This window comes from Anastrepha ludens, chromosome 5, assembly GCF_028408465.1.
Source record: "Anastrepha ludens isolate Willacy chromosome 5, idAnaLude1.1, whole genome shotgun sequence".
Taxonomy (NCBI): Eukaryota; Metazoa; Arthropoda; class Insecta; order Diptera; family Tephritidae; genus Anastrepha; species Anastrepha ludens.
In genome coordinates, this window is record NC_071501.1 from 3216624 (window position 1) to 3241067 (window position 24444).

At 38.6% G+C, this 24444-nt stretch overlaps 2 protein-coding genes across 2 annotated transcripts; one reads left to right on the forward strand and one right to left on the reverse strand.

Annotated features, from left to right (window-relative positions):
- Positions 1–7343: 7343 nt before the first annotated feature.
- LOC128864092 (cell death abnormality protein 1-like) lies at positions 7344–13434 on the forward strand. Its single transcript, XM_054103591.1, has 5 exons — positions 7344–7577; positions 10979–11093; positions 11161–11219; positions 11273–13084; positions 13218–13434. The coding sequence occupies exons 1-5, from the start codon at positions 7495–7497 to the stop codon at positions 13432–13434; spliced, it is 2286 nt and encodes a 761-aa protein (XP_053959566.1). The 5' UTR covers positions 7344–7494.
- LOC128864091 (fibrillin-2) lies at positions 13285–20137 on the reverse strand. Its single transcript, XM_054103590.1, has 3 exons — positions 19840–20137; positions 15650–19557; positions 13285–15578 (listed from the first exon to the last, which is right to left on the reverse strand). The coding sequence occupies exons 1-3, from the start codon at positions 20091–20093 to the stop codon at positions 15520–15522; spliced, it is 4221 nt and encodes a 1406-aa protein (XP_053959565.1). The 5' UTR covers positions 20094–20137; the 3' UTR covers positions 13285–15519.
- Positions 20138–24444: the final 4307 nt, after the last annotated feature.

The following is a 24444-nucleotide window of genomic DNA, read 5'->3' on the forward strand; positions in this document are numbered from 1 at the left end:
AAAGCTTGGACAAAGCTAATGTTTGCCCCTTTGGTATAGAATCTTCGTAAACACATACAAATTAGAAAGGAAACTCGAAAGGTGCACCCCGTACTGATACGTAGATGGCTCAAAGACACCAGAAGGCATAGGCACTGAAATATGAGGCCCTAGAACCAAGCGTTCAGTGCCAATGGGTAGTTTTCCAATCATCTTCGAAGCGGAGGCATATGCCATCTGTCTATGTGCAAAGATCAATTTAGGCAGGAATTTACAGAATAATCGAATTTCCATTCTGAGCGACAGCCGGGCTGCACTCAAGGCAATGCCACCCTGTGAGGTTAAGTGCTCACTGGTCGTCGAGAAATTCGAAAAATTGAATTTGATAGGAACATGAGACTAATTTAAGACTCAGAACCCAGGGGTATTATTGGGAACAAAGCAGCGGATGCATTGACAAGCGAGTCTGCAGCCTCGTTATTAATAGAACCCAAGCCCTTTCTATCTATGGGACAACACACCATCAAGGAAAAGCTTAGGAGTGAAGAGCTAAGGCTAAGGAAGGGAGGCTAGCACCTAACTATGGGCATACGCCAGGCGAAATTCTTATTGGTAGGGTACAGCCAAAAGAGGTTTAGAAAACTCATGACAAACTGGGAATGCTCACTTGCAGTCTCACAGGCTATTTTGAATTGCATAGTCATCGGCTCAAAATTGGAATATGGTCTAATGACTCTTGTCAGGTCTGCCACCCATCTCCGGATACACCTTCTCCTGCATGCAGTGCTCTAACGCGGATAAGGTTGAGACATTTCGGCCAATTGCAGCCAGAGGAAAGGCATCTCCACTCAGTCTAACCCATCTGTCACAAGTTTAATAAAGGAACTGTATTTGGATAAGGTACTGATATGAGTAGGTGGCACAAAATACCCTGGGTTCGAACTGCAAACTTCAAATTAAATCTAATCTAAGCACATACAGCATTATTTATTTATTTTTTAACTTTTTTTTTATTTATTGACTACATCAAAATATTCAACGGTTTTATAAGTAGTTCACGCCTACCTAGCCAACTCATTCAGTGATAATGTAAAATATTCTTAGAGAGTGAAAAATCAAAAGCTAAAGAATTCGATGGCTTACTAAAGGGAGAGAGGAACAAATTTTTGGGAGGCTTTTTTTGATTATAATGATGCAAAACTGAAATATTGTTTTAATAATTTTTTTAATATTGTACAATATAATCTGGTAGACAATTCGATAGTATTTGTGTTTTTAAATGATATTCGGCATAGTCCACTGCAGCTATGAATTAAGTTGTCCATTCGAGCAGTCCAATTTTTGACGAATGGCGTCAATGGTATTGGAATATTGCTATAAATCGATTGTTAAGGGGTTATATACATTGTGACCACGAAAAAATGGATGATTGTCATAATTTTTTTTAAATATGTTTTAGAACTTTTATTCAAATGGGGCTTATTATGAGGTTATTATTTATTGTTGATACCGCCCTTCCCCTGAAACGCCGTTTTGTAGAAGAGGCTTGCGGTGATCACGGTAGCGCATGCAAAAATGTTTTTTACTGAATCTCAACGGTTTATTTACCCAAACAAAACTTTTCTCGATAGGAAAATCGCTTTGCACCAAAAAAACAAGTTTTGAAAGGTTGAAAATTAAAAAAAAAAAATTATTCCAGCGAACTATGCAAATATTCGTAAAAAGTGAACAGTTCAGATTCACGAGGTTCTAACTTCGAATAATTAAAAAAAAATTTATGCAAATCGGTCAAATAGTTTTTGATAAATATAACGCCGCGAGTGTAATTTTCAAAAAACACGTCTTCGAGATAGTCGCGTCTAAACTTTTGCGTGCACTTCATTTATGGATAATTTTTATTCAGTCAAACTTCTGTAACATTCGTTCTAGTGCTCCGATCTTTATGATTTTTTTTTAATTTATATTTTTAAGATGACATACTTTTAGTATATGCTAAAAAAAATTTCGATTTTTTAGTCCACACAAGGTATGTACCAATTAGCTGTATGGCGCACCGTTTTGTTCGAACCAGAAGTCGTCGATGTTTAGCGGATTAATTTTTGGAAACGAAAATTCGGTCACCATTGCTCGAAAGCGCTCGCCAATCACCGTAATGGCAGCTCCTTCGTCCTCTCTCCTCTTCAATGTAAATTTCTACAATTTAGAAGAGCTGTTCTGACGTTAAACGATTCATAATGACGTGCCGAACCTTATAACTAAAATATCAATTCCGTGTTAATTTAATTATTCATGAATGTACTTACATAGTAAATATTTATCTAACTGCATACGCGCAAACGTTAGAATTATTTTGTAAACTTGTTTCCTGCGTCATAGACTTGCAAGAGTTTAATAAACAATACGGCATTATGTTGAACGAATAGTTGCCCATTAAACAGGTTTATCAACTCAATTATTTCCAAGTAAAATTAATAACTTTCCCGTTATAGCGGCTTTGTGGTAAAATAGAAATTTTGCTACATTTTTGTGATAGGGGAATCACTTTCTCAACACTTTTATAAATCAGAAAAGCGATAAGTTCATTACATTTTTTACATCCACGCGTCAATACAATGCAAAAATGTTTAATGTGCAATACTCAGGTCATGACGTTAGCTGAGCAAATCAGGTAGAGTGCACACACAGACATGTATATGTTAACCTATATTTAATTATGTTTGTGGGCATATGTTACATACAGACATATGTGTTAGTGTTGTAACAACCCGAGAACATTCAAGTCGTTTGTTTACTTACTGACCGGCATTTGAAAGCTTGTTCGTTTTCTGAAAGCTTCTCAACCACAGTGGCCACTAAATTGTGAAAAACGATCTTTTCATTTAGAAAGAGTGAATGAAAACGAACACACCTTTTTTGCAAAATCTTTACAGTTTTCTTTCTACTGAAGCATTTATTAAGTACTTCACAGGAATTTAGAGCTTAGAACTGCTGCACAGTAAATTAAAATTGTACATATTTTTGCATAAATTTTATTAACTATTTGGAGATTGGAAATTCTTTACTTAAAGTTGATTTAGGACACTGAACTTGAACTTGATTTAGGACACTGTGGTGTAATCGGCCGTGAAACTGCAGCTCAATTCAAGTAAAGTAAAAAAGAAGACAAATCTGAAATTAGTTTTAGTGGAATATTTTTGTGTGAAGGTTCTCATCGTACAGCAAAGGAGCGGAAGAAGTAGAACTTTAGTTTTTTCTATATGAATAATTCTTATTATTAATAAGAATTTATTAATATTCTAATCACCATTAAATACTAATTTCATAACCATCATTAATATTATCACCATCATCGATTTGCTTAAGTTGTGCACCCACGTTGCCAAGTTTTTTTTTTTTTGTTTTATTATTTACATTGTAACTAGTTAATAAATTATAAACTAACGAACAATTTGGATGTAATTTTTTGCAATACAACTAAATTTAATAATGCTCTGCCCAAGGCTTGCAGAGAAGTGGGCTACTGCGAGAGTTGGTGCGGTTTTTTTTGTTTCAGCCTTTCTTTCCATTTACCGGGATCAATTAGGGCTGAGGCTTCGCTATTTACATGGTGGCGTAGTCTTGCCATATGAGTCTTAGCGTTTATGTCGATCGAAGTGGCAACTGATTCGATACCAAGGTCGTGTTCGATATCGGTGTTGCGGACGTACCAAGGAGCATTAACAGCGCATCGTAGTACCTTATTTTGAAATCTTTGTATAGATTTTATATTGGTTGAGCTTGAGCAGCCCCATAGCTGGATCCCATAGGTCCAAATTGATTTAAGCCAAGTGCAGTAATAATTTTTTTTTTGTCGAATATTCATGAAAATTTAAAATTGAGTGACCCTTTTCGGCAATTTTGTATACAAAGTTATACAAGCTATTTTATCAGACAAGTGTATGCTAATGTATCATTAAATGAGTAGAAATGTAACTATTTCCTGTTATTTGTGTTAAGGTAAGTAGGCAAGTATAGTGGATACCTATTGACCCACTTAAGCCTGCTGTAGGGCCATTGTGATAGCACCAGGAATGTTCCCTCTCCTGACTTTACACTGTCCTCATTGAACCAACCTGTGGCTTTAAAGTATCTAACGATCTTTATTAGGGTTAAATTGGCTACTTCTGCCAAGTTATTCAAACAACTTTTTTCGGTAGCCGGCAGGAAATGCTGGCACTCATCTCCTCAGGGTGAATTCGTTGTGTTCATGTTCATGTTCATTGCGCCTGGACCCATCAGTACAGATTCTGAGTCCACTTCTATTGTCCACTACGCCATTGTATAAATCTTCTCTAATTGGAAAAGTATGTTAAAGGATGTAGCTTTGCTGAGTTAAAAAAGTATGTAGTTTGGGGTAAGAAGCGTTATTTTGAAGTCACTCAATAATTGCGTTGATTTTTGACAAATTTTTTTTTACCTTACCAGTTAGAGAATTTTCCTCCATATAAAGCAAATATTTAGAAGAGTCATATGAGAACATAACCGTAGGTAATGACCAAGTAATGCCTCCGAATATTCAAACTTTGCCAGTTACTTAGGACATTCCTTACCTCTTGCACTAGAATCACAACTTTTGTATGGGGAAAACTATGGCCATGTGTGGCTATACGAGGGGTGCCTTTTATATGTCGGGATTAGAGAACAAAAACAAATTTTAATCATCGAAAATAACTTTATTGTTTTTCAAAATATTCTCCATGAAGATCTATACACTCCTGCATGCGTTTGAACCAATTCTCGAAGCACTTTTGCCACTCTGAATGAGGTACCTCCAAAACATGCATTCTGAATGCCGCAACCGCCTCTTCAGGTGTCGAAAAACGTTGACCTCTCAGTTTGTTTTTTACGTATGGGAATAAAAAGAAGTCATTCGGTGCCAAGTCAGGACTATACGGCGGATGACCCATTAATTCGATGTTTTGGGTGCTCAAAAATGCAGTTGTTTGAGCCGATGTGTGAGAGCTCGCATTGCCCTGGTGAAGAGTGATCCGTCTCTGGCGATTGGTTTTCCTAATATCTTGCAAGACAACTGGCAAACAAATGGTTGTGTACCACTCAGAATTTACTGTTCTGCGGTACGTTCTAGTGGTACGGTTGCGACATGTCCATTTTTTCCGAAAAAACAAGCGACTATTTGCTTGGAAGTGCTTCGTGCGCGAACAACTTTTGTTGGATTTGGCTCATCTTGAAACACCCATACAGTCGACTGCTGTTTACTTTCGGGCTCATACGCGAAGCCCCGCGAACGTATTTCTTGAGCATTTCCTTCGACCAATCGACACGAGCCTTTTTTGAGCGATTGACAAATTGTGTGGGATCCAACGCGAACAAATTTTTTTGACGGTCAAATGTTTATGCAATATTGAATGTATGCTGGTTCCACTAATACCTAAGATTGTCTCAATCTCACGATAGGTCACATGACGATCTTGCAATATCAGTTCGCGCACAGCATCAATGGTTTTCGGAACAACAACTGATTTTGGACGACCTTCACGAAATTCGTCTTGGAGTGAACTACGACCACGATTGAATTCACCATCGATAAACACTGGTCCTTGATGGAGCTTCATCGCCAAAAAATGAATTAAGTTCATCCACGCAATGTTGCTGAGTTAATCCACGTCGAAAGTTGTAAAAAATAATCGCACGAAAATGTTCACGATTTAATTCCATTTTTGGACCGAGATGAATCTTTTAAGTTACTGTAAACAACACAAATAGCGCTGGTATTTCAAAACATTCTGAGTACGTAAAAGCCAAAAAATGTCAAACTTTGCGATACAGCTGTCAGTTGCCAGATTGCAACACCAGGGTTGCCAAATCCCGACATATAAAAGGCACCCCTCGTATAAACAGCCAGCCAGTGTCATCTTTTAGAAGTATTCGGTGACTTTTGCCAAACTTTTCTTAAGAATATTATAGTGAAGTAGACTATACCACAAATGCTTCATAGTTGATACAGAAGGTGAAAATTTACTAAACACTTTAGCGAAATAGTTTTCTAACTGAAAATTGACAACTAATGAGTGTATTTTTTCATAACTGGTGGTATGTAACAGGCTTAGATGAGATAACAAATTTAATGAAATATTGAAGCCATTTAAGCAAATTTGTATGGCTTAAGGAGCAAGTATAAGAATGCATCTGCAGCCATTGATAAATATATTTTCCTAGTTGGAGTGCGCTGTCCTTAACATCTGTGCCTAAAACGGCTACTGGAAAGTTATCAGCTTATAAAAAATCAATGTCAAGCCTCACTAATTTCCACCAGTACTAAGATAAACTTATTGTCAACATAGTTTCTTTTTGATCAGCCACTGGCCCCTATTTATTATTTATCAGAATGGCGCGTTTAAAGAGAGCTCCGCAGATAAACCCGTACTAGAAAGTAAATGGCACATATAAGAGCCTTCTACACGGCTCTGATCAGTTAAAATCAAAAATACCATAAGCACGGCTTTAAATACAACATTAATAAAAATGTGTATGCATATCTATAATTATATACTGGCCGAGTTCAAAGTGCTGACCTGAAAATAATTACAAAAACTCTGCGCTGTGGTTTCAAAAGGAAAGAAATTAATAACAAAAAATATTGTAACTGACAGCGCTATCACTGCTGGCTCCTCTACTATCATACCTACGACATAGTACAAACATTGCTATAGGTCCTACCATTTACACTATATATATAAAAAAAAAAAAAATAATTGGCGCGTACACTTCTGTTAGGTGTTTGGCCGAGCTCCTCCTCCTATTTGTGGTGTGCGTCTTGATGTTGTTCCACAAATGGAGGGACCTACAGTTTATGAGGAGCTTTTTCATTGCAGAAATACACTCGGAGGTTTGCCATTGCCTGCGAGGGGCGACCGCTATTAGAAAAATGTTTTTATTAATTTTGCTTCCACCGAGATTCGAACCAACGACCTCTCTGTGAATTCCGAATGGTAATCACGCACCAACCCATTCGGCTACGGCGGCCGCCACACTATATATATACACATATGTAATATCAGTTACACATATCTTCCCATTTGCATAGAAGTACATACGTATATGTATAGGCAACACTCTTACATCGCCTTCCGAGTTCAATGAATTTTGTGCATTTATTGCCCTCTGCAGATGCAACGGAAAGTCGCATCTTCTTCTGATTTTATTTTTTAATATTTCTTCAACTTGCGCCTCTTAGCGTTGATAAGCCGATAAAGATTGTCGCCGCTTAGTATAGCTCGCCTACAAATGGGTATCATTAAATTTAGCAATTAAACAGATTTACTCATTCAGGCAGGGAGCAGCAAGACTGCAAGTGGTTGGCTATTATGGCAAGCAGTGTTTGATGGAAATTAAAAGTAATTAATTGGAATTGAGAATTCGAGCGCTAAATCAAAAATATTCAGACAACGCAACTCAATTCTAAAGGCTTAAAACTTGAAGTGATTGGTGCAAATTATTAAAATAAAAATTGTAATAATGAAAATACATAGAAGTTGTCAGTTTTACGGAAGTCTTCTGCTTCATGTGGTGATTGTGTCAGCATGCGTTGTAAAAGTACCGTAAGTGTTGCAATCAAATAAGGGAATAAAATATGAATTTTCATGAAAATTAAAAAGTAGTAGTGCCAAGTGAAAATTCTGTTGAAAACCCAACTATGTAAATGCCACATATACTTAGTCATTGGTGTATGTTAACTGCTGTCTGGTGTAAAAGGTTAACTGCATGAATTAATAAAGCGTTGAAGAAAAATTGTTTCAATGTGGAAAAAGGTTTACTTAATTATCAATAAAACATATTGAAAGAAATTTAATGAACAAGTTTTATATTTTGGGTTTTCACGGAACCATACATATTATAAGTATTTATAAAAACTAGTTGTAAAGTATAGAAAACAGTTGACAGATAGATTAATATATCGACTCCATGAAAATATTTTTTTTTCGCCAAAAAGTACCTACGTTTAACTCTGTTATGGTGTTTTAAGAATGAACTCTTCGCACTTTAATTCTGTTTTTTCGCCCACTTGCACAAAAGTGAGGTTAATTCGAAATGTCAAAAATCATAGGCAATTTTTTTCCGTTTTATTATTGCTAAATATATATTTGATGGACTAAAATTCTTTTAATTATTTTATATTACTTAGCGGCCGCCGTAGCCGAAAGGGTTGGATTACCATTCGGAATTCAGAATCGTATTACTTAATTTGGAAATAAAATTTAATCGGAACTGAAATGCCTTTAATGGGCCCATATGCGGTAAGGGGTAAAAAAAACATAAATGGTATAACTCTCCCATAACCCTCAAAACGAAATAAAAAAAATGGTATAATTTTTCCATCGGAATTATAAAATTTACGGGCATGATGAGAGCCTTGTAGAGTGCCAGTATTGTTCGTCGAGCGAGGACTTTACTACTCATTTGCCTACTTAGTCCAAAGTAGCACTTGTTGGCAAGAGATATTCTCCGTTGGATTTCACGGCTGGCATAATTAATAATAATAATAACACCGTTAATGTTGGTTACTAAATAAAAGTAATCTCTAACAACATCGAAATCACCACCAGACCCATTCGCTTTGCTTCCTTATCAATTTTGGAAAAGGCAAAACCAACAGCGCGGGTATTTTCTAGTATTTTATTCAGACGGAAAACGGTGGAAAACGGATTGGAAACAAGTATTTAGACATAAAGGGTGATTTTTTAAGAGCTATAGGAAAGTTTTTCAAAAAAAAAAACACACGTAAAATTCAGAAAAATTCATGAAATTGCAATTCTTCTGGCTGATCTTCACTCCAAAATCGACAATTCTGCTTATTTACGTACCCATTGATCCAAAATGGAGCTTCGTCGCTGAACACAATTTTTCGATAAAAAAGTGGATCTTCGGCCAACTTTCCAAGAGCCCATTCACCAAAAATTCTGCGTTGCGGTAGGTCGTTCGGCTTCAATTCTTGCACCAGCTGCATTTTGAAAGGCTTCACACCTAAATCCTTTCGCAAAATTTTCCACGTTGTTGAGTAACAGAGGCCCAAGTGCTGCGAACGGCGACGAATCGATGATTGATGGTCACCATTAACACTGGCCGATACAGCTGCGATATCTTCTTCAGTTCGCAGTCTACGTAAGGGTGTTGGTGGTTTGATGTCCAATAATGTAAATTTGGTTCTAAGTTTAGTCACAATAGCTCTGATAGCCGCTTCAGTGGATCGATTAAACTGACCATAAAATGGAAGAAGCGCGCGATAAACTTTCTTAACAGAACACGCATTTTTATAATAAAACTCAATGATTTGCAAGCTTTGTTCGTTTGTAAGACGTTTCATGGTTAAATTATATACCAAACTGAAGATGTTTGACAGTGAAACAAAACACGAGACGTGCGTCAGCTGTTTAAACCAACTGTGAAAAAGATAATAGCTAAAAACTGACCCTTTATATAACAAAATGGCGCTATAGAATTTGGAAGATTGAGGTTTCTTTCAGCTGTTTATACAAATTTTTGCATAAAAAAAGATCCGTCAATTAATCATTAGACTTTTATGTATTGGACAAGTTAGAAAATGCCATTAGGGGAAAACCTGTTTAAAGTTTCAACTTATTTTTAAGAGGATGAGAACAATTTTTTGCTAAAACGTTTTCATCGGATCAACTTAGACACATTTTTGAAAAAAATAAAATGGGGCATAAAACACCAAATGATAGGAACAGTTTTTCTGATAGAAGTTGCCATTCGGCAGACAATGGCAAACTTCCGCGTGTATTGCTACCATGGAGAAGCACCTCATAAAAATCCATTTCACGTTTGAAGTTGGCTTGAAACTGTAGATCCCTCCATTTGTGGAACAACATCAAGACGCACACTACAAATAGGAGGAGCAGCTCGGCCAAACACCCAAAAAGGGTGTACGCACGTGGAGGATGCCCCGCGCGCTGGTCGTCCTGAAGTCTTTAACTGCGATGCCTTGCTCGAACTCGTGAAAGCTGAGCCAAATTCGACAGTCAATATGATAGCTCAGAGGTTAAATTCATCGCACGGAACAGTTCACAGGCACCTGGTTCAGTTGGGAAAGGTTTCAAAGCTGGGAAAATGGGTTCCGCATAGACTTTCCGTCGCCAACCTTCAGCAGAGAGTGAATGTGTGTTCTCAGCTGCTGCAACGGCTTGAAAATGAAAGTTTTTTGAACCGTATCGTTGCTGGTGATGAAAAATGGGTCCTTTACAGTAATCCTGTTCGCAAACGCCAATGGTTAGATAAAGATGAAACACCAGAACCGACCCCTAGAGATGGCCTCCACCCCAAGAAGATTATCCTGTCTACTTGGTGGGATATGGCCGGTATTGTTTATTCTGAACTTCTGGAGCTAAACCAGACGATAACTGCTGATTATTGTTCCCATCAGCTATCAAATCAGCTGAATGAGGCACTTAACAAAAATCGACCGTCTTTAGTGAATAGGCGCAAAGTTTTGTTTCACTACGACAACGCAAGACCTCATACCGCAAGGCAAACACTAGGCAAGCTGAACGAGCTCGGATGGGAGCTAATGCCGCATCCACCATATCTCCGGATATTGCACCTTGTGATTATCACCTTTTCCGTGGACTCCAATCCCATATGAGCAACAAGAACCACTCCTCAAAAGAAGCTATAAAAAGGGATATCGAAGCGTATTTTGGCTCCGAGGGCAAACAATTTTTTGAGCAGGGACTTAAAAATTTGCCTAAACGTTGGGAAGACATTGTAAATAATGAAGGAAAATATATTATTGATTAATAAACACTTTAAACATCTTTTTTATTAATTTTAAAACCACCTTTAAAAAACACACGAACTTATGGACTGACCTGATATGTGTATATGCAAAAACTGGTGTGCCCCGTATTAAATACCAATATGCAGTTCCATCCTTCTATTCATTTTAGTTCCCTTTATTAATTACTATTCTTTTTTTGCTTCACAGGCAAATCAAGACACGCGTGTCGCTGGTGACTATGCGAAAATTTCCGGTAGATGCAAACTGTACAAGTAATTGCACCCCCAACTATAATCCACTGGTTCTGCGTACGGTCAAAGAGGTGAAGAACTTAACCAATAAATTGAAAGATCTGTTTTCCATTAATTCTAGTCATAAAATAATTTTAGAGCTACACGGATACGGATGAGATTTGCTGTGATGGGTACGTTCGCGAAACTAAAAGCGGGTAAGTTAGACCATTTCAATCAAATCAATAGCTAATCACAGGCTTTTCCATAGTGATTGCCAGCCGAAGTGCGCGGACTGCAAGACGGGCAAGTGCGTGCGTCCAGATGTGTGCCTATGTGACGCCGGCTATAATAACCAGAAGAACAGCACCATTTGCGAGCCGGAGTGTAGTGAACCCTGCATCAATGGGCAGTGCATCGCGCCAGACACCTGCACCTGCAACGAGGGCTTCAGTTTCATCAACAGCAGTATAACCGAGTGTGAAACTAAGTGTCTGATCGATTGCACAAACGGACGCTGTGACTCGCCGGAAAAATGTACTTGCAATTTCGGTTATGAGCGCAATGAAACGCTAGGCCTCTGTATACCTGTATGCGAGGAGCCATGCGAGAATGGTATTTGCAAAGCGCCTAACGAGTGCGACTGTCATAGCGGTTTTGAGTTGCGTTTGGGCACGCTTGGCAAGTGTGAACCTGTATGCCAGGGCGGTTGTTCGAATGGGTACTGCAGTGCACCGAATGTATGCAAATGCCAGTTGGGCTACTACAACCTACTCGGACTGGCCTGTGTGCCGAGTTGTAAGGAGAAGTGCGTGAATGCGCATTGCACAGCGCCTAATCAGTGTACCTGCCTGGAGGGGCATATCTACCGCAACAATTCGCGCTCAGAATGTGAACCGACTTGTGCACGCGGCTGTCAGAATGGCTTCTGTAATGAACCGGGACGCTGCGAGTGCCACCAAGGGTACAAGCAAGTGGAAGCGCATGTCTGTCAGCCAATTTGTAAGGATGAGTGTATAAATGGACACTGTTCTGCGCCGGACACATGCACTTGCAACGAGGGCTACATTTTTAAGAATGGTTCACGCGCGGAGTGTGAGCCGCATTGTCCGCGTGGCTGTAAGAATGGCAATTGTGTTAGTCCAGGTGTGTGCAGCTGCTTACCCGGTTACCAATCGCTGCTTTTTTACCTCTGCATACCAGTTTGCACGCATTCTTGCGTGCATGGCACCTGCACGGCCCCGGACACATGCCGCTGTTTCAGTGGATATCGCCCGAATACAAAACGCCCACATGAGTGTGAGCCCGTTTGCAATTTTGACTGCGGGCATGGTCAATGCATTGCGCCGGGTATTTGTCAGTGCGAAGAAGGTTACTCCAAGAAATGGTTGACGGGACGTTGCGAGCCGCACTGTGCCCAAAAGTGCGTCAATAGCATTTGTGTGGCGGGCGGTGTATGCCGCTGCTATGAAGGTTTCCGGCTACGCAAAGGCTCGAACGCGATCTGCGATCCCATTTGCCTGCCGGCATGTATCAACAGTAATTGTGTTGAACCGGATATGTGCGAATGCTGGAGCGGATATGAGGAAACGCGTCACAGCAGCCTCTGCATCGCTCATTGCCGGCCATCGTGTGAGAATGGCATGTGTGTGGCGCCTAATAAGTGCCAATGTAGCGATGGTTATCGCGTGATGAACTCTAGCGAACCGCATCGTTGTCGGGCAATCTGTAGAGACACTTGCATCAATGCCGAGTGCATGAGGCCAGATGAGTGCGTTTGCTTGGAAGGATACGACTTTCTCAACGGTAGTCGCACAGAGTGTGCGCCGATATGCGATCAGAACTGTGGCCATGGCAGGTGTATTGGGCCAAACGCATGCAGTTGTGATCTGGGCTATCGTCTCACACTCAGCAACGACACCGATCTGCCAGTGTGTGTGGCTTATTGCAACGAATGGAACTGTTTGGGTGGAAAATGTGATGTCAATGGTATATGCCAGTGTGTGCAGGGGAAGTTCTATAATGAGCGGCGTGGCGCATGCGTATCAGAGTTGGGGTCTATAGAGGATCACCTGGTGTTGAGGTAAAGAAAAATGAAATTCAAAATATCTTTAAAAACTTAGTTATTTTTAAAATCAGAAAAATATCATTTATTATTATTATTATTTCAAAAAATCTGCTATGTTTAATGAATTAGTGCTATTCGACCTTTCTAGTGGAGTCTCGGTTTCACGCTGGACCATCGGTGCAATGTCTTTGTTGCTGATAGCTTTGTGTGCACTGGCTTTGGTGCTGGTTTATCGGGAATATGCGCGCAGGCGTTTCCGGGAGAAACATGGCGTGCGCTTGATAGAAAATCCAACATTCGGCGTAGTAATGCCCGGCGCAGGCGCAGAAGATGGTCTCAACATGCAGGAAGAAGACGAGAGTTGAACTTTGGAGCGAAGTATCGTAAATTTTAGTTACACACTCATACATAGACAGACAATTCGATAAAATTTACAGCTGTGAAGCAAAGTCAGCGCGACAAGCGTCGATGTGATATTCAAAAATTTTATAATTTACAGTTGATGTATACAAGAAAATATAATATATTTTAACTTTATGAAAAAAAGTAAAAAAAAAACCTTTATTTATTGCTTACTTGAAAATAAAATAAAATAAAAAAAAGGTCTTAAAAGGAATATTTCATAAATACATAGCCTTTTAAAATTAAATAAATACATACACCAACAAATAAATCATTACTCATTTCTTGCTAAAGAATATTTTTTTGTTAATTTAATACATTTCTAATTTTTTTACTTTCGGATATGTTTAAATGCTTACATAGCTAATAAAAACCACTTTTGCTGAATTTAGAAGATATATTTACTTATATTTTATATTGCCCCGGAAAAAGGAATGAGCCTATCTACCGAGAGTGCATTAAAAATCATAAAACGCCAGAATTTCGAAGATGATCGCCAATAAATGCAGTTTAAAAAATTTTTTAGTCCTGAAAAACGGTATTAATTCGGGATTCCTATAATAATTTGAGAAATGAAGATCAATTGAAAACAAATATTTGTATTGAAAATATTATGAAATTCATGAAAATATTATCCGAAAATACTGAATTAGAAATAAATTTAAATTCTCGCGTATCCTGGAATTTTTCTGAATTAAAAAACTAAAAAAAATAATTTTAAGTCCTTTTAATACGGTTTTCAGAATATAGTAAAAAACTTCGAAAATCCGGGAATTTCCAAAAAAAAAAACCCACAATTAAAAAATGTATTAACTTCCGTAAAAAGTAGGAAAAATTTAGTGGATGAAGGATGAATTTAAAAATATAAAATCTCGAACCTCTGAACTAGTGTTAATTCCCGAAAATTCTATATGAAGAATGCATTAAAAATAAATGAATGTTTTCGTATTTCGAAAATTCTGAAATTCCAAAGCAATTTTTCAAATAAAAATATATTAATTCCCAAAAGTACAATACGAAGAAGGCATAAATACGAAATTTTAGCAAAATATTAAGTCCAGGAAAAATGGTATTGGGAATATCCAAGAATTTTGCTGTATCACAAAATATGAGGCGCCTCAAATATTGAATGAGAAGGAAATTGAAAATTCCGCAAAACCCAAAATGTAAAACAAAATTAGGTCCTTTTAATACGGTTTTCGAAATATAAAAAAAATCTTCGAAAATCCCTAAATTTTAAAAAAGTAAAAACTTCAAAAAAAAAATAAATTTTCGTGAATAAAATACGACGTGCTGAAATTATTTATCAAAAATAAATTGAAAATTCCGCAAAAGACTACTGTAAAAAATCCCGAAATTACCTGCTATAATCAACTTCGAAAATACTGAACTTAAAATAAATTTTTTCTAAATAAAAAATTAGAAAACGAAAAAAAATAAAAGGAATAGATAAAGCATACAAAATAACAAATTCAGCAATTTTGTCTAAATTTGAAAACATAAAATGCCAAAAATAACGGAGAGCGGAGTGCAGTAAAAAAATCGAAATTCCGTGATTTATATTGACAATTAATTTTAGAGTCCTTAGTCTGTATAATACGATTACAAATTCAATTGCAGAACAATTCTTAATATATCTGTTGGAATGTTATTATGAATAAAATTTGTTGTATAATAATTCAGCTTCACGCATTCCGTTCTTCCATGTATTTATAGGAACTCCCATATTTTTGAAATTCTCATTAATTTGCTTTCATATTTTTTTTAAACAAAATAACAAACTCAAAATATACCCACTACCCCCATGTATTTCAATAAATGCATTAAAAAGTATAATTACTCTTTACCCATACATACATATAAATATAATATATTGCGTTTCCTTATCACCTCTAAGTGTTTATATCCATATATCCCTCTTTAACTATATACACAAAAATAAAGAATTGAAGATCACTGTCATCACTTTAAAGCATCAAATGTGAGATATTCGTACTACATACATACATACGCACCTACGCGCATTTTATATAGCTAATTCTACCTTACTAAGGCACTCTTATGATGTCGACGTTACGCGATAAATGCGCCAGTCCCACTTGGTTCTCTGTAAATAGCAGAATATATGAAAAAAATTATCATTTCGCATTTAAACTTCTTATAACCTCTCCAGATTACCTCTTTTCGCTACATTGTACGACTTTTCGCAGCTTATATGGCACAGTAAGTACAACACTAACAAAGCCAGTGGCAAAGACAAGGCTGCGAAAATAAGGTACAACCGTAGATATTTGAAAATCCCGGCCGCTTGTTGTTCTTCGTTGTGCGGCGGCAGACATTTGAACCCATTTGCTATAGATCGCTGAAATCCTTCGAAGCAGATGCAAACATCGGGCTCCTTGCAAAAACCATTCACACATCCAGTGTACTTATTGCCAATCAATTCGCCGCAACGTGCAATACAGATATCCTCATGAATGTGCTCCTGCAGCACGTAACCCTCCTCGCAGATGCATTCGTTCTTGTAGCAAGTTCCGTTTGTACAGCGTCGAATGCATCTCAATTCGAATCCGATGTCGGTACCACTAAAATCTCCCGAGTTATCGCTATTATCCTCTTCACTATCCTCCTCGTCGGACGGATTGGCGAAGCCGGCAAACATTCGACCCGCTCTCCCCACAGTAGTCGACTTCATAACTTCACTACCTGATTCAGTGGGATTTATTGTAGAAGTGGTTTCAGCTGAACTGTCGTCAGAGTTATCTTTGCAAATTCCTGGCGCAATGCAGCTTCCAGGGGCGCAATCCCCTCCACAAACAGGTTCACATTCGTTTCGAGTCGAACTCATATATCCAGCGTCACATTTACAAATCTCAGGCGCTATGCACCGACCATTCTCGCATGTTGTAGAGCAAATGGGTGTACAAACATTAGAACCCATCTTCGAGAAACCATTATTACATACACATGTCTCAGGAGCTATGCACTGTCCATTTGAACAATTATTGGAGCAGATGGGCTGGCAAACATTCAGGTCAGTCATTGAGTACCCTTTACTACACGCGCAGGTTTCGGGAGCTACGCATTGACCATTTGGGCAACCATTCGAGCAGATAGGCTCACAAGCATTCGAGTCCGTCTTTATGAAACCGTCATTACATTCGCAGGTCTCCGGAGCAATGCAACGACCATTCGGACAACCGTTAGAGCAGACAGACTCACATATATTCGGGTCGGTCATCGAGAATTCTTTGTGACATTCGCAGGTTTCGGGAGCAATGCAACGACCATTCGGACAACCGTTAGAGCAGACAGGCTCACAAACATTCGGGTCAGTCATCGAGAATCCTTTGTGACATTCACAAGCTTCCGGAGCTATGCATTGACCATTCGGACAACCGTTAGAGCAGACAGGCTCACAAATATTCGGGTCAGCCATCGAGAATCCTTTGTGACATTCGCAGGTTTCCGGAGCTGCACATCGACCATTCGGACAACCGTTAGAGCAGACAGGCTCACAAACATTCGGGTCAGTCATCGAGAATCCTTTGAGACATTCGCAGGTTTCCGGAGCTGCACATCGACCATTCGGACAGCCGTTAGAGCAGACAGGCTCACAAACATTCGGGTCAGTCATCGAGAATCCTTTGAGACATTCACAAGCTTCCGGAGCTATGCATTGGCCATTCGGACAACCGTTAGAGCAGACAGGCTCACAAATATTCAAGTCAGCCACCGAGAATCCTTTGAGACATTCGCAGGTTTCAGGAGCAACGCAACGACCATTCGGACAACCGTTAGAGCAGACAGGCTCACAAATATTCGGGTCAGTCATCGAGAATCCTTTGAGACATTCGCAGGTTTCGGGAGCAATGCAACGACCATTCGAACAACCGTTAGAGCAGACAGGCTCACAAATATTCGGGTCAGTCATCGAGAATCCTTTGAGACATTCGCAGGTTTCGGGAGCAATGCAACGACCATTCGGACAACCGTTAGAGCAGACAGGCTCACAAATATTCGGGTCAGTCATCGAGAATCCTTTGAGACATTCACAAGCTTCCGGAGCTATGCATTGGCCATTCGGACAACCGTTAGAGCAGACAGGCTCACAAATATTCAAGTCAGCCACCGAGAATCCTTTGAGACATTCGCAGGTTTCCGGAGCTACACATTGGCCATTCGGACAACCGTTAGAGCAGACAGGCTCACAAACATTCGGGTCAGTCATCGAGAATCCTTTGAGACATTCGCAGGTCTCCGGAGCTACACATCGACCATTCGGACAGCCGTTAGAGCAGACAGGCTCACAAACATTCGGGTCAGTCATCGAGAATCCTTTGAGACATTCGCAGGTTTCGGGAGCAATGCAACGACCATTCGGACAACCGTTAGAGCAGACAGGCTCACAAATATTCGGGTCAGTCATCGAGAATCCTTTGAGACATTCGCAGGTTTCGGGAGCAATGCAACGACCATTCGGACAACCGTTAGAGCAGACAGGCTCACAAATATTCGGGTCAGTCATCGAGAACCCTTTGAGACATTCGCAGGTTTCGGGAGCAATGCAACGACCATTCGGACAGCCGTTAGAGCAGACAGGCTCACAAATATTCGGGTCAGTCATCGAGAATCCTTTGAGACATTCGCAGGTTTCGGGAGCAATGCAACGACCACTCGGACAGCCGTTAGAGCAGACAGGCTCACAAACATTCGGGTCAGTCATCGAGAACCCTTTGAGACATTCGCAGGTTTCGGGAGCAATGCAACGACCATTCGGACAACCGTTAGAGCAGACAGGCTCACAAACATTCGGGTCAGTCATCGAGAATCCTTTGAGACATTCGCAGGTCTCCGGAGCTACACATAGACCGTTCGGACAACCGTGAGAGCAGACCGGCTCACAAACATTCGGGTCAGCCATCGAGAATCCTTTGAGGCATTCGCAGGTTTCCGGAGCTACACATCGGCCATTCGGACAACCTTTAGAGCAGACAGGCTCACAAATATTCGGGTCAGTCATCGAGAATCCTTTGAGACATTCGCAGGTTTCGGGAGCAATGCAACGACCATTCGGACAACCGTTAGAGCAGACAGGCTTACAAATATTCGGGTCAGTCATCGAGAATCCTTTGAGACATTCACAAGCTTCCGGAGCTACACATAGACCGTTCGGACAACCGTGAGAGCAGACCGGCTCACAAACATTCGGGTCAGCCATCGAGAATCCTTTGAGACATTCGCAGTTTTCCGGAGCTACACATCGGCCATTCGGACAACCTTTAGAGCAGACAGGCTCACACACATTCGGGTCAGTCATCGAGAATCCTTTGAGACATTCGAAGGTCTCCGGAGCTACGCATCGACCATTTGGGCAGGCGTTAGAGCAGACGGGCTCACAAACGTTCGTAACGCTTAATGCATATCCTTTGTTACATTCACAATATGAAGGCAATGTACAGCGTCCGTTTGGACATCCTTCCGGGCAGTCTGGTACGCAATTTTCACCATCCATTTTGTACCCGTTATCACAAGCGCAGGTATTAGGGGCAATACATTTTCCATTCTCACAACTGGTCATGCAAAACGGTTCACAAACACTAGCGGATACTTTTGTATAGCCCACAGAGCATTCACAACTATTCGGCGCAGCGCAAAATCCATTAATACATTCATCCAAGCAAAAAGGTTGGCATGTTTTATTGCTAGATTTTTGGTAACCACTCGCGCATTCGCAAACATTTGGAGCACGACATATTCCATGAATGCAACCATCCTGGCAGATTGGCTTGCACTGACCAGTTGCATCTTTTTCGTAGCCAGCTTTGCAGACGCATTGATTGGGAGCGACACAGTCGCCATTCTGACAATCGTTGCATTGCGGCTCACAGTTACCTCCACTATTGGGCTGGTAGCCCGGCAAACAAACGCATTTGCCCGGTGAAACACAATTACCGTTTCGGCAAGCTGGTGTACAGACGGGCGCACACTGACCGGTGGCGTTCCGCGCATAGCCTCTATTACAAACGCAGTTGCCCGGCGCACTGCAAAAACCATTCTTGCAGTTGTCACATTGCGGTAAGCAGCTGTTGGCGAGAAAGTTGGTTTCAAAAATTTTCTTATTATCTTTTTCCAGCAAATTATGATACATTGAAGCTTTACATAGGTACATATTTCATCTATTTTTACTTTGTGGTATAAAATAATTTAGCAAATACAAATAGTGCGAAACAATTTGCATAGGAAAAAAGGATACACATGTTTTTTTTTTTTAATTACTTTTCACATATTACAAAGGCATCGCACTATTTATAGGTTTATATTCACTCCAGCTTTTGCTGCTAATGGATCGTTCGTTTTGCACCTACCGATAGTTATTGAATTTCTTGTAGCCAGCATTGCACTCGCACTTGCCCGGTTTGACACATTTGCCATTGAAACAACCCGTTGGACAATAAGGCTTGCATTCGCCGTTAACTTTCTTAAATCCAACACAGCAAAACCGAACTTTACGTAGTTCTTTTCGGCCATTAACCACTTGAACTTTAACCTTTGTGCAATATTGCGCCGTGACGCTGGTCCCACAAAGGATAAAGCAAATCCACAAAGTAGGCAATCGCATTTCTAAAAGCTTAGTTTTCCGTTAATAGTATGCAGCTCACGTCAAATCCGAAATCCAACTGATTGCGACATTCAAAGGAAAGGAAAAATATTATGCCGCATGTTATGTATTTAGCAGAAATGGGTTTGTAGATCTACACACGTACAGGCAAACTCATACACATAAGCACACACATATGCAAGTATAAAAAAAAGTATTAGCAATGCAGATATGGGCATAAAACTATGTACGTGTACACATACATAGACACACATATATGCAAGTGAATATATTTGAATATATATTTAAAGTCGTAGCTGTCCCGTATCTGCAAACTATACGTACATATACACACACACGTAATTTATACACATACCAATCTACAATTAGTTTTAATCCCGACAATGAATGGTCTTATTAATGAAACTGTTCCTTCATATATTCACGCACACACGCACACACACACACTTATACGCACGTATTTGATTGACATACACACATCCGTCCGTTCTCATAGTGATAACTTCCATATAAATTATATTTGCTAAAGCTATAAATACAAAGCCTCACTTATCGCTGCTGCCGCCGCGGCATATGCAGCCTGTCAAGCTTTGTTTTAAGAACCATTAAGCAAAATATTGCAACAATTTATGAAATCTTAGTAAAACATTTGCTTCTGAGAAATTCTCGAAATACCAATTTTCCAAATACTTGTGCACTTTTGTTTCCTTGCATGGTTTTCCTTGTGGAGAAAAATATGAAAATATTGTAAATCGGCCCACTGGCGTGCTTACGTCCCAAATAAATTAAAATATATAGTAAGTACACATAAAAAATAATGTCTAGCATTCGTCATATGGAGGAAAACACCCAGCACCGTCAGGAGAAAAACTTGTCAAAAATAAACTTAATTTTAGAGTCACATGAAACTTGCACTTTGCCATAATGAAATTCAATGGATTGTAAAAGTACATACCGCAAATTTTTCCAGGAACTTTGATTAAAAAGTTTGAAATTTTAATGAAAATTCGTCGAATCTTTGGATTATACTTTTTTTTGTTGTATCATAAACAGTAATTTTATAAAATAATAGTTGAAATTAAAAAATAAATAAATAAATAGTCAAAACTTGTCAATATGTGATGTATACTTTCTCTTGACGCTGAAATGTGGGTGCCCTTTTTCACTTAAACAAAATGGGCTTGTCCACTTTACAAGTTCTTGATAAACCATGAAATAATAGTAAACAAACAAATATCGGGAAATGTCTCCATTTCATAGTCCCCAATCGAAATGCCAAAAATGGAAACGAGCCCACGCATATTTGGATGCCACTTAAATAAAAGAAAACACTCAACATCGTATGCAAAAAACAAAATATAATTAAAAAATCAATGCAAATTTGAAGCGCCGTGCCACTTTGTGATACTGGAATTAAATGGATTATGGCTATAAAACTGCTTATCCGAAATTTTTCCACACATTCTGATTAAAAAGTTGAAAATTTTTGATAACTAAATTTAAATTAAAATTAAAATTAAATTTTTGTAAATTTTGTAATTTTGATCTGTAATGTTTATTTTTTATAAAAAACTAACGAAAAACATTTGTCATGATAAAAGCCGCAAATATTGGGAAAAGTTAATGTACTTAATTATGTGCACATGGGTGTACTTACAAAAATGAAAATTTTCCAAATAAAACAAGAGATGTGCATATTTTCCATAAGAACCAGATCCTAGCACTGCACCTCTTCTTTGTTATCTTTAAAAAAAAATTTTCTTGTTTCCTTCCCCAACCACTTCCACGTGCAAATAGCATTCGAAGTACTTAAAGCACGCCTGTATTGTAGTTATGGTATATACTTTCATATGCGTTGATTGAATGATCTTCGAAAGGCAAAGACAACTAATTTTACCTTTTAGATACTTCAATAAATGGCAAAAGCATCTTATCTGTACGCTCAATGGCGCAATTTTCAAAATCGATACGCGATTGGAGCCACTCTAAATGCTCTTCTCAAATAGTCTTTTAATATTTCAGTTGTTTATAATAGGTATTGTTGAAGTACTATTAAAAGACCTTAGTCTTACTATGTACTATTTACATATATAATTAAATAACTAAATACCATTGCAGGCTTCAAAGAATTCGCTGATTTTCTCATGAAATAAACTTTTTCGGTACGAATTAGTGGCTATTTTTTTTATTCAGACTGAAAAGACCCGGGCCTAACGAAGAAAACACGTATTATTTTTTAATCATCAAGACGGAGCCCCAATAAGAAATTTCAAGCCAAGCTTTGCTTAAATGGTATTTATCCCATCAAGTTTTAGAATGAAATTTGAACAGCTGCCATTTTAAGGTTAGTACTCACTGAAAAAGAGGTGAAAGCAGTAAAACTAGTGCCATCTATGTACAAAGTAAGCTTTCAATCACATTTGTCCACTGAATATAAAAAATGCATTTCCGAACACAGTTACCATCTCGTTGTATGAACTGACTGGATTTCAAAAATATTAGCAATGCTTAAAAGTAAAATGCGAGGCTGTGATTCATTAGCAATTTAGATTCGAATCAGTAGGTTGTTAACCCGTTGACGCCCTCAGCTGCACTAAGAGTTAAAGAAAGTAAAGACGGTTTGTCGGTAAATTATACTTACCTGGCATCGCAGTGGGCCTTTTCGGACCCAATCTGACATCTTTGGAGTTTAAGTGGTTTATGTAATTTACCTATTATTTTTTTAGCACGTCCTTACAAAGCAAAACATATACATCTCAATGTGAAAGTAATTTTTTTTATTGTCATACGTACTCTTCCATATACACCTGCCACCTTCCATTTCTCAGAAGTTTGGGAAACATTGTTTCATAGTCCAATTAGTTTTGGTGCAACAAAGTGCAACTTTGAGACGGTTGAAAAATTGCGTTCATTTTTGAGATCATTTTTTCTGCTAGCGGCCTTGCACAGTTGCCCCATATAAAAAATGTTGAGAGTTCGTTATGTGCAAGACACCGTTTAGAAAAAAAATTATCAAAAAACAGTGCGATTTGCGGTTTTAACAAAAATTTTTTGTGTTTTTGTTTTAATTTTTTTTTAAATTTCAATCTGTGAGTTATGTTGTTTTTATTATGGTGTAAAATATTTTTTATGAAAAAAAATAAAAGAAAGTATGTATTAATAGCAAAAACTGTGCAATATGTCACACTCCTATTATTGTGCACAGTCAGTATAACACAAGAATTTGAATAATTCTTATATCAAACCTTAAAGCACTGACTAAATATATGCGCACATAAATAGTACACTCTCATTTTTGCGACAGACGCATTCATACATATAAATATGTATGTGCAAGTAAATATAAACCGCGACATTTGTAAGTCTTATACGTAGCGCGTAGCTCGCAGCGGAACATCAAAACGAGGATCGCCATGGTTCGAAGATAAATTAAAATGCGTATTTCTTCATGCAAGAAGTGGTCTAATTATGGCACAATACACGCATCTGAATATCGGTGATAGGGACTTCCTTTGTTTTGCTACATATACATATATGTGTGTCTGCGTGCATACTCAACAACTTTATGCTGATTTATTCATTCATTGATGGTATTCGCAAGTGAAGCAGTTGAAGAGCAGATTAAATACATAAATATTGCTTAATCATATTGGAGTACGAGGGTGAATTAAGGGTTTTTAAAATTGTTGTGACTTGCTTGCCATTTTTCCCCATTGCGAGTACTTTAATGCCAAATGTACGCGCCGATCAATATAGCAAGAAAGTCATAATTGCAACACCCTACTCTTAATCTACTTCTCTTTTTACTTTTCGAGAAATGTGAAATTCACAGACGCCAATACTATTTGCAGAAGGCACTGCCGTCAAGTGGAATTTTTGTTTTCTGTTTGCTGAAACAGTTTTGCTTTTATTTCTCCACTTGCCGCTGAGGTAGTTCAATTTCGTTTTTTTTTTTCAATCAGGTCTATCAAAATTTGTGGTAAGCCTACGAATATTTGCAATAATTTTTGAGAAATTTTAAGGAACTCAGCTTCGCCTTTACAATTAGAGTAAGCAGCACGTGATTCTGCGCTTTCAGGTGACTACTCCAAAGTGTTGATGTTCTCTTAACCTAAATAATTTTTGTAACACTTTTGGCTTTGTGAATAGTTAGATTCTACTGTTTCAGAGTGAAATTCTCTCCAATTGGATGTTTGCTTTCAGTAATTATCACATCTTCATTCACATTTAGCAAACCAGGAAATATCTAGCAAGAGACAGAGAGGCCTATAGGAATATCGCAGAGAAGCCCTAAAGTCACCCGGAATTGTAAAGCTAAATGATGATGATGATGATGAAGACAAACTAGGAA

Coding starts and splice junctions, on each gene's coding strand:
- LOC128864091 (XM_054103590.1), bottom strand. CDS start 20,093: ATGCGATTGCCTACTTTGTGGATTTGCTTTATCCTTTGTGGGACCAGC. Junction 19,558..19,839: donor AAGAAATTCAATAACTATCG/GTAGGTGCAAAA, acceptor TCTCGCCAACAG/CTGCTTACCGCAATGTGACA. Junction 15,579..15,649: donor GTACAATGTAGCGAAAAGAG/GTAATCTGGAGA, acceptor TGCTATTTACAG/AGAACCAAGTGGGACTGGCG.
- LOC128864092 (XM_054103591.1), top strand. CDS start 7,495: ATGAAAATACATAGAAGTTGTCAGTTTTACGGAAGTCTTCTGCTTCAT. Junction 7,578..10,978: donor GCATGCGTTGTAAAAGTACC/GTAAGTGTTGCA, acceptor TTTGCTTCACAG/GCAAATCAAGACACGCGTGT. Junction 11,094..11,160: donor TTCTGCGTACGGTCAAAGAG/GTGAAGAACTTA, acceptor AAATAATTTTAG/AGCTACACGGATACGGATGA.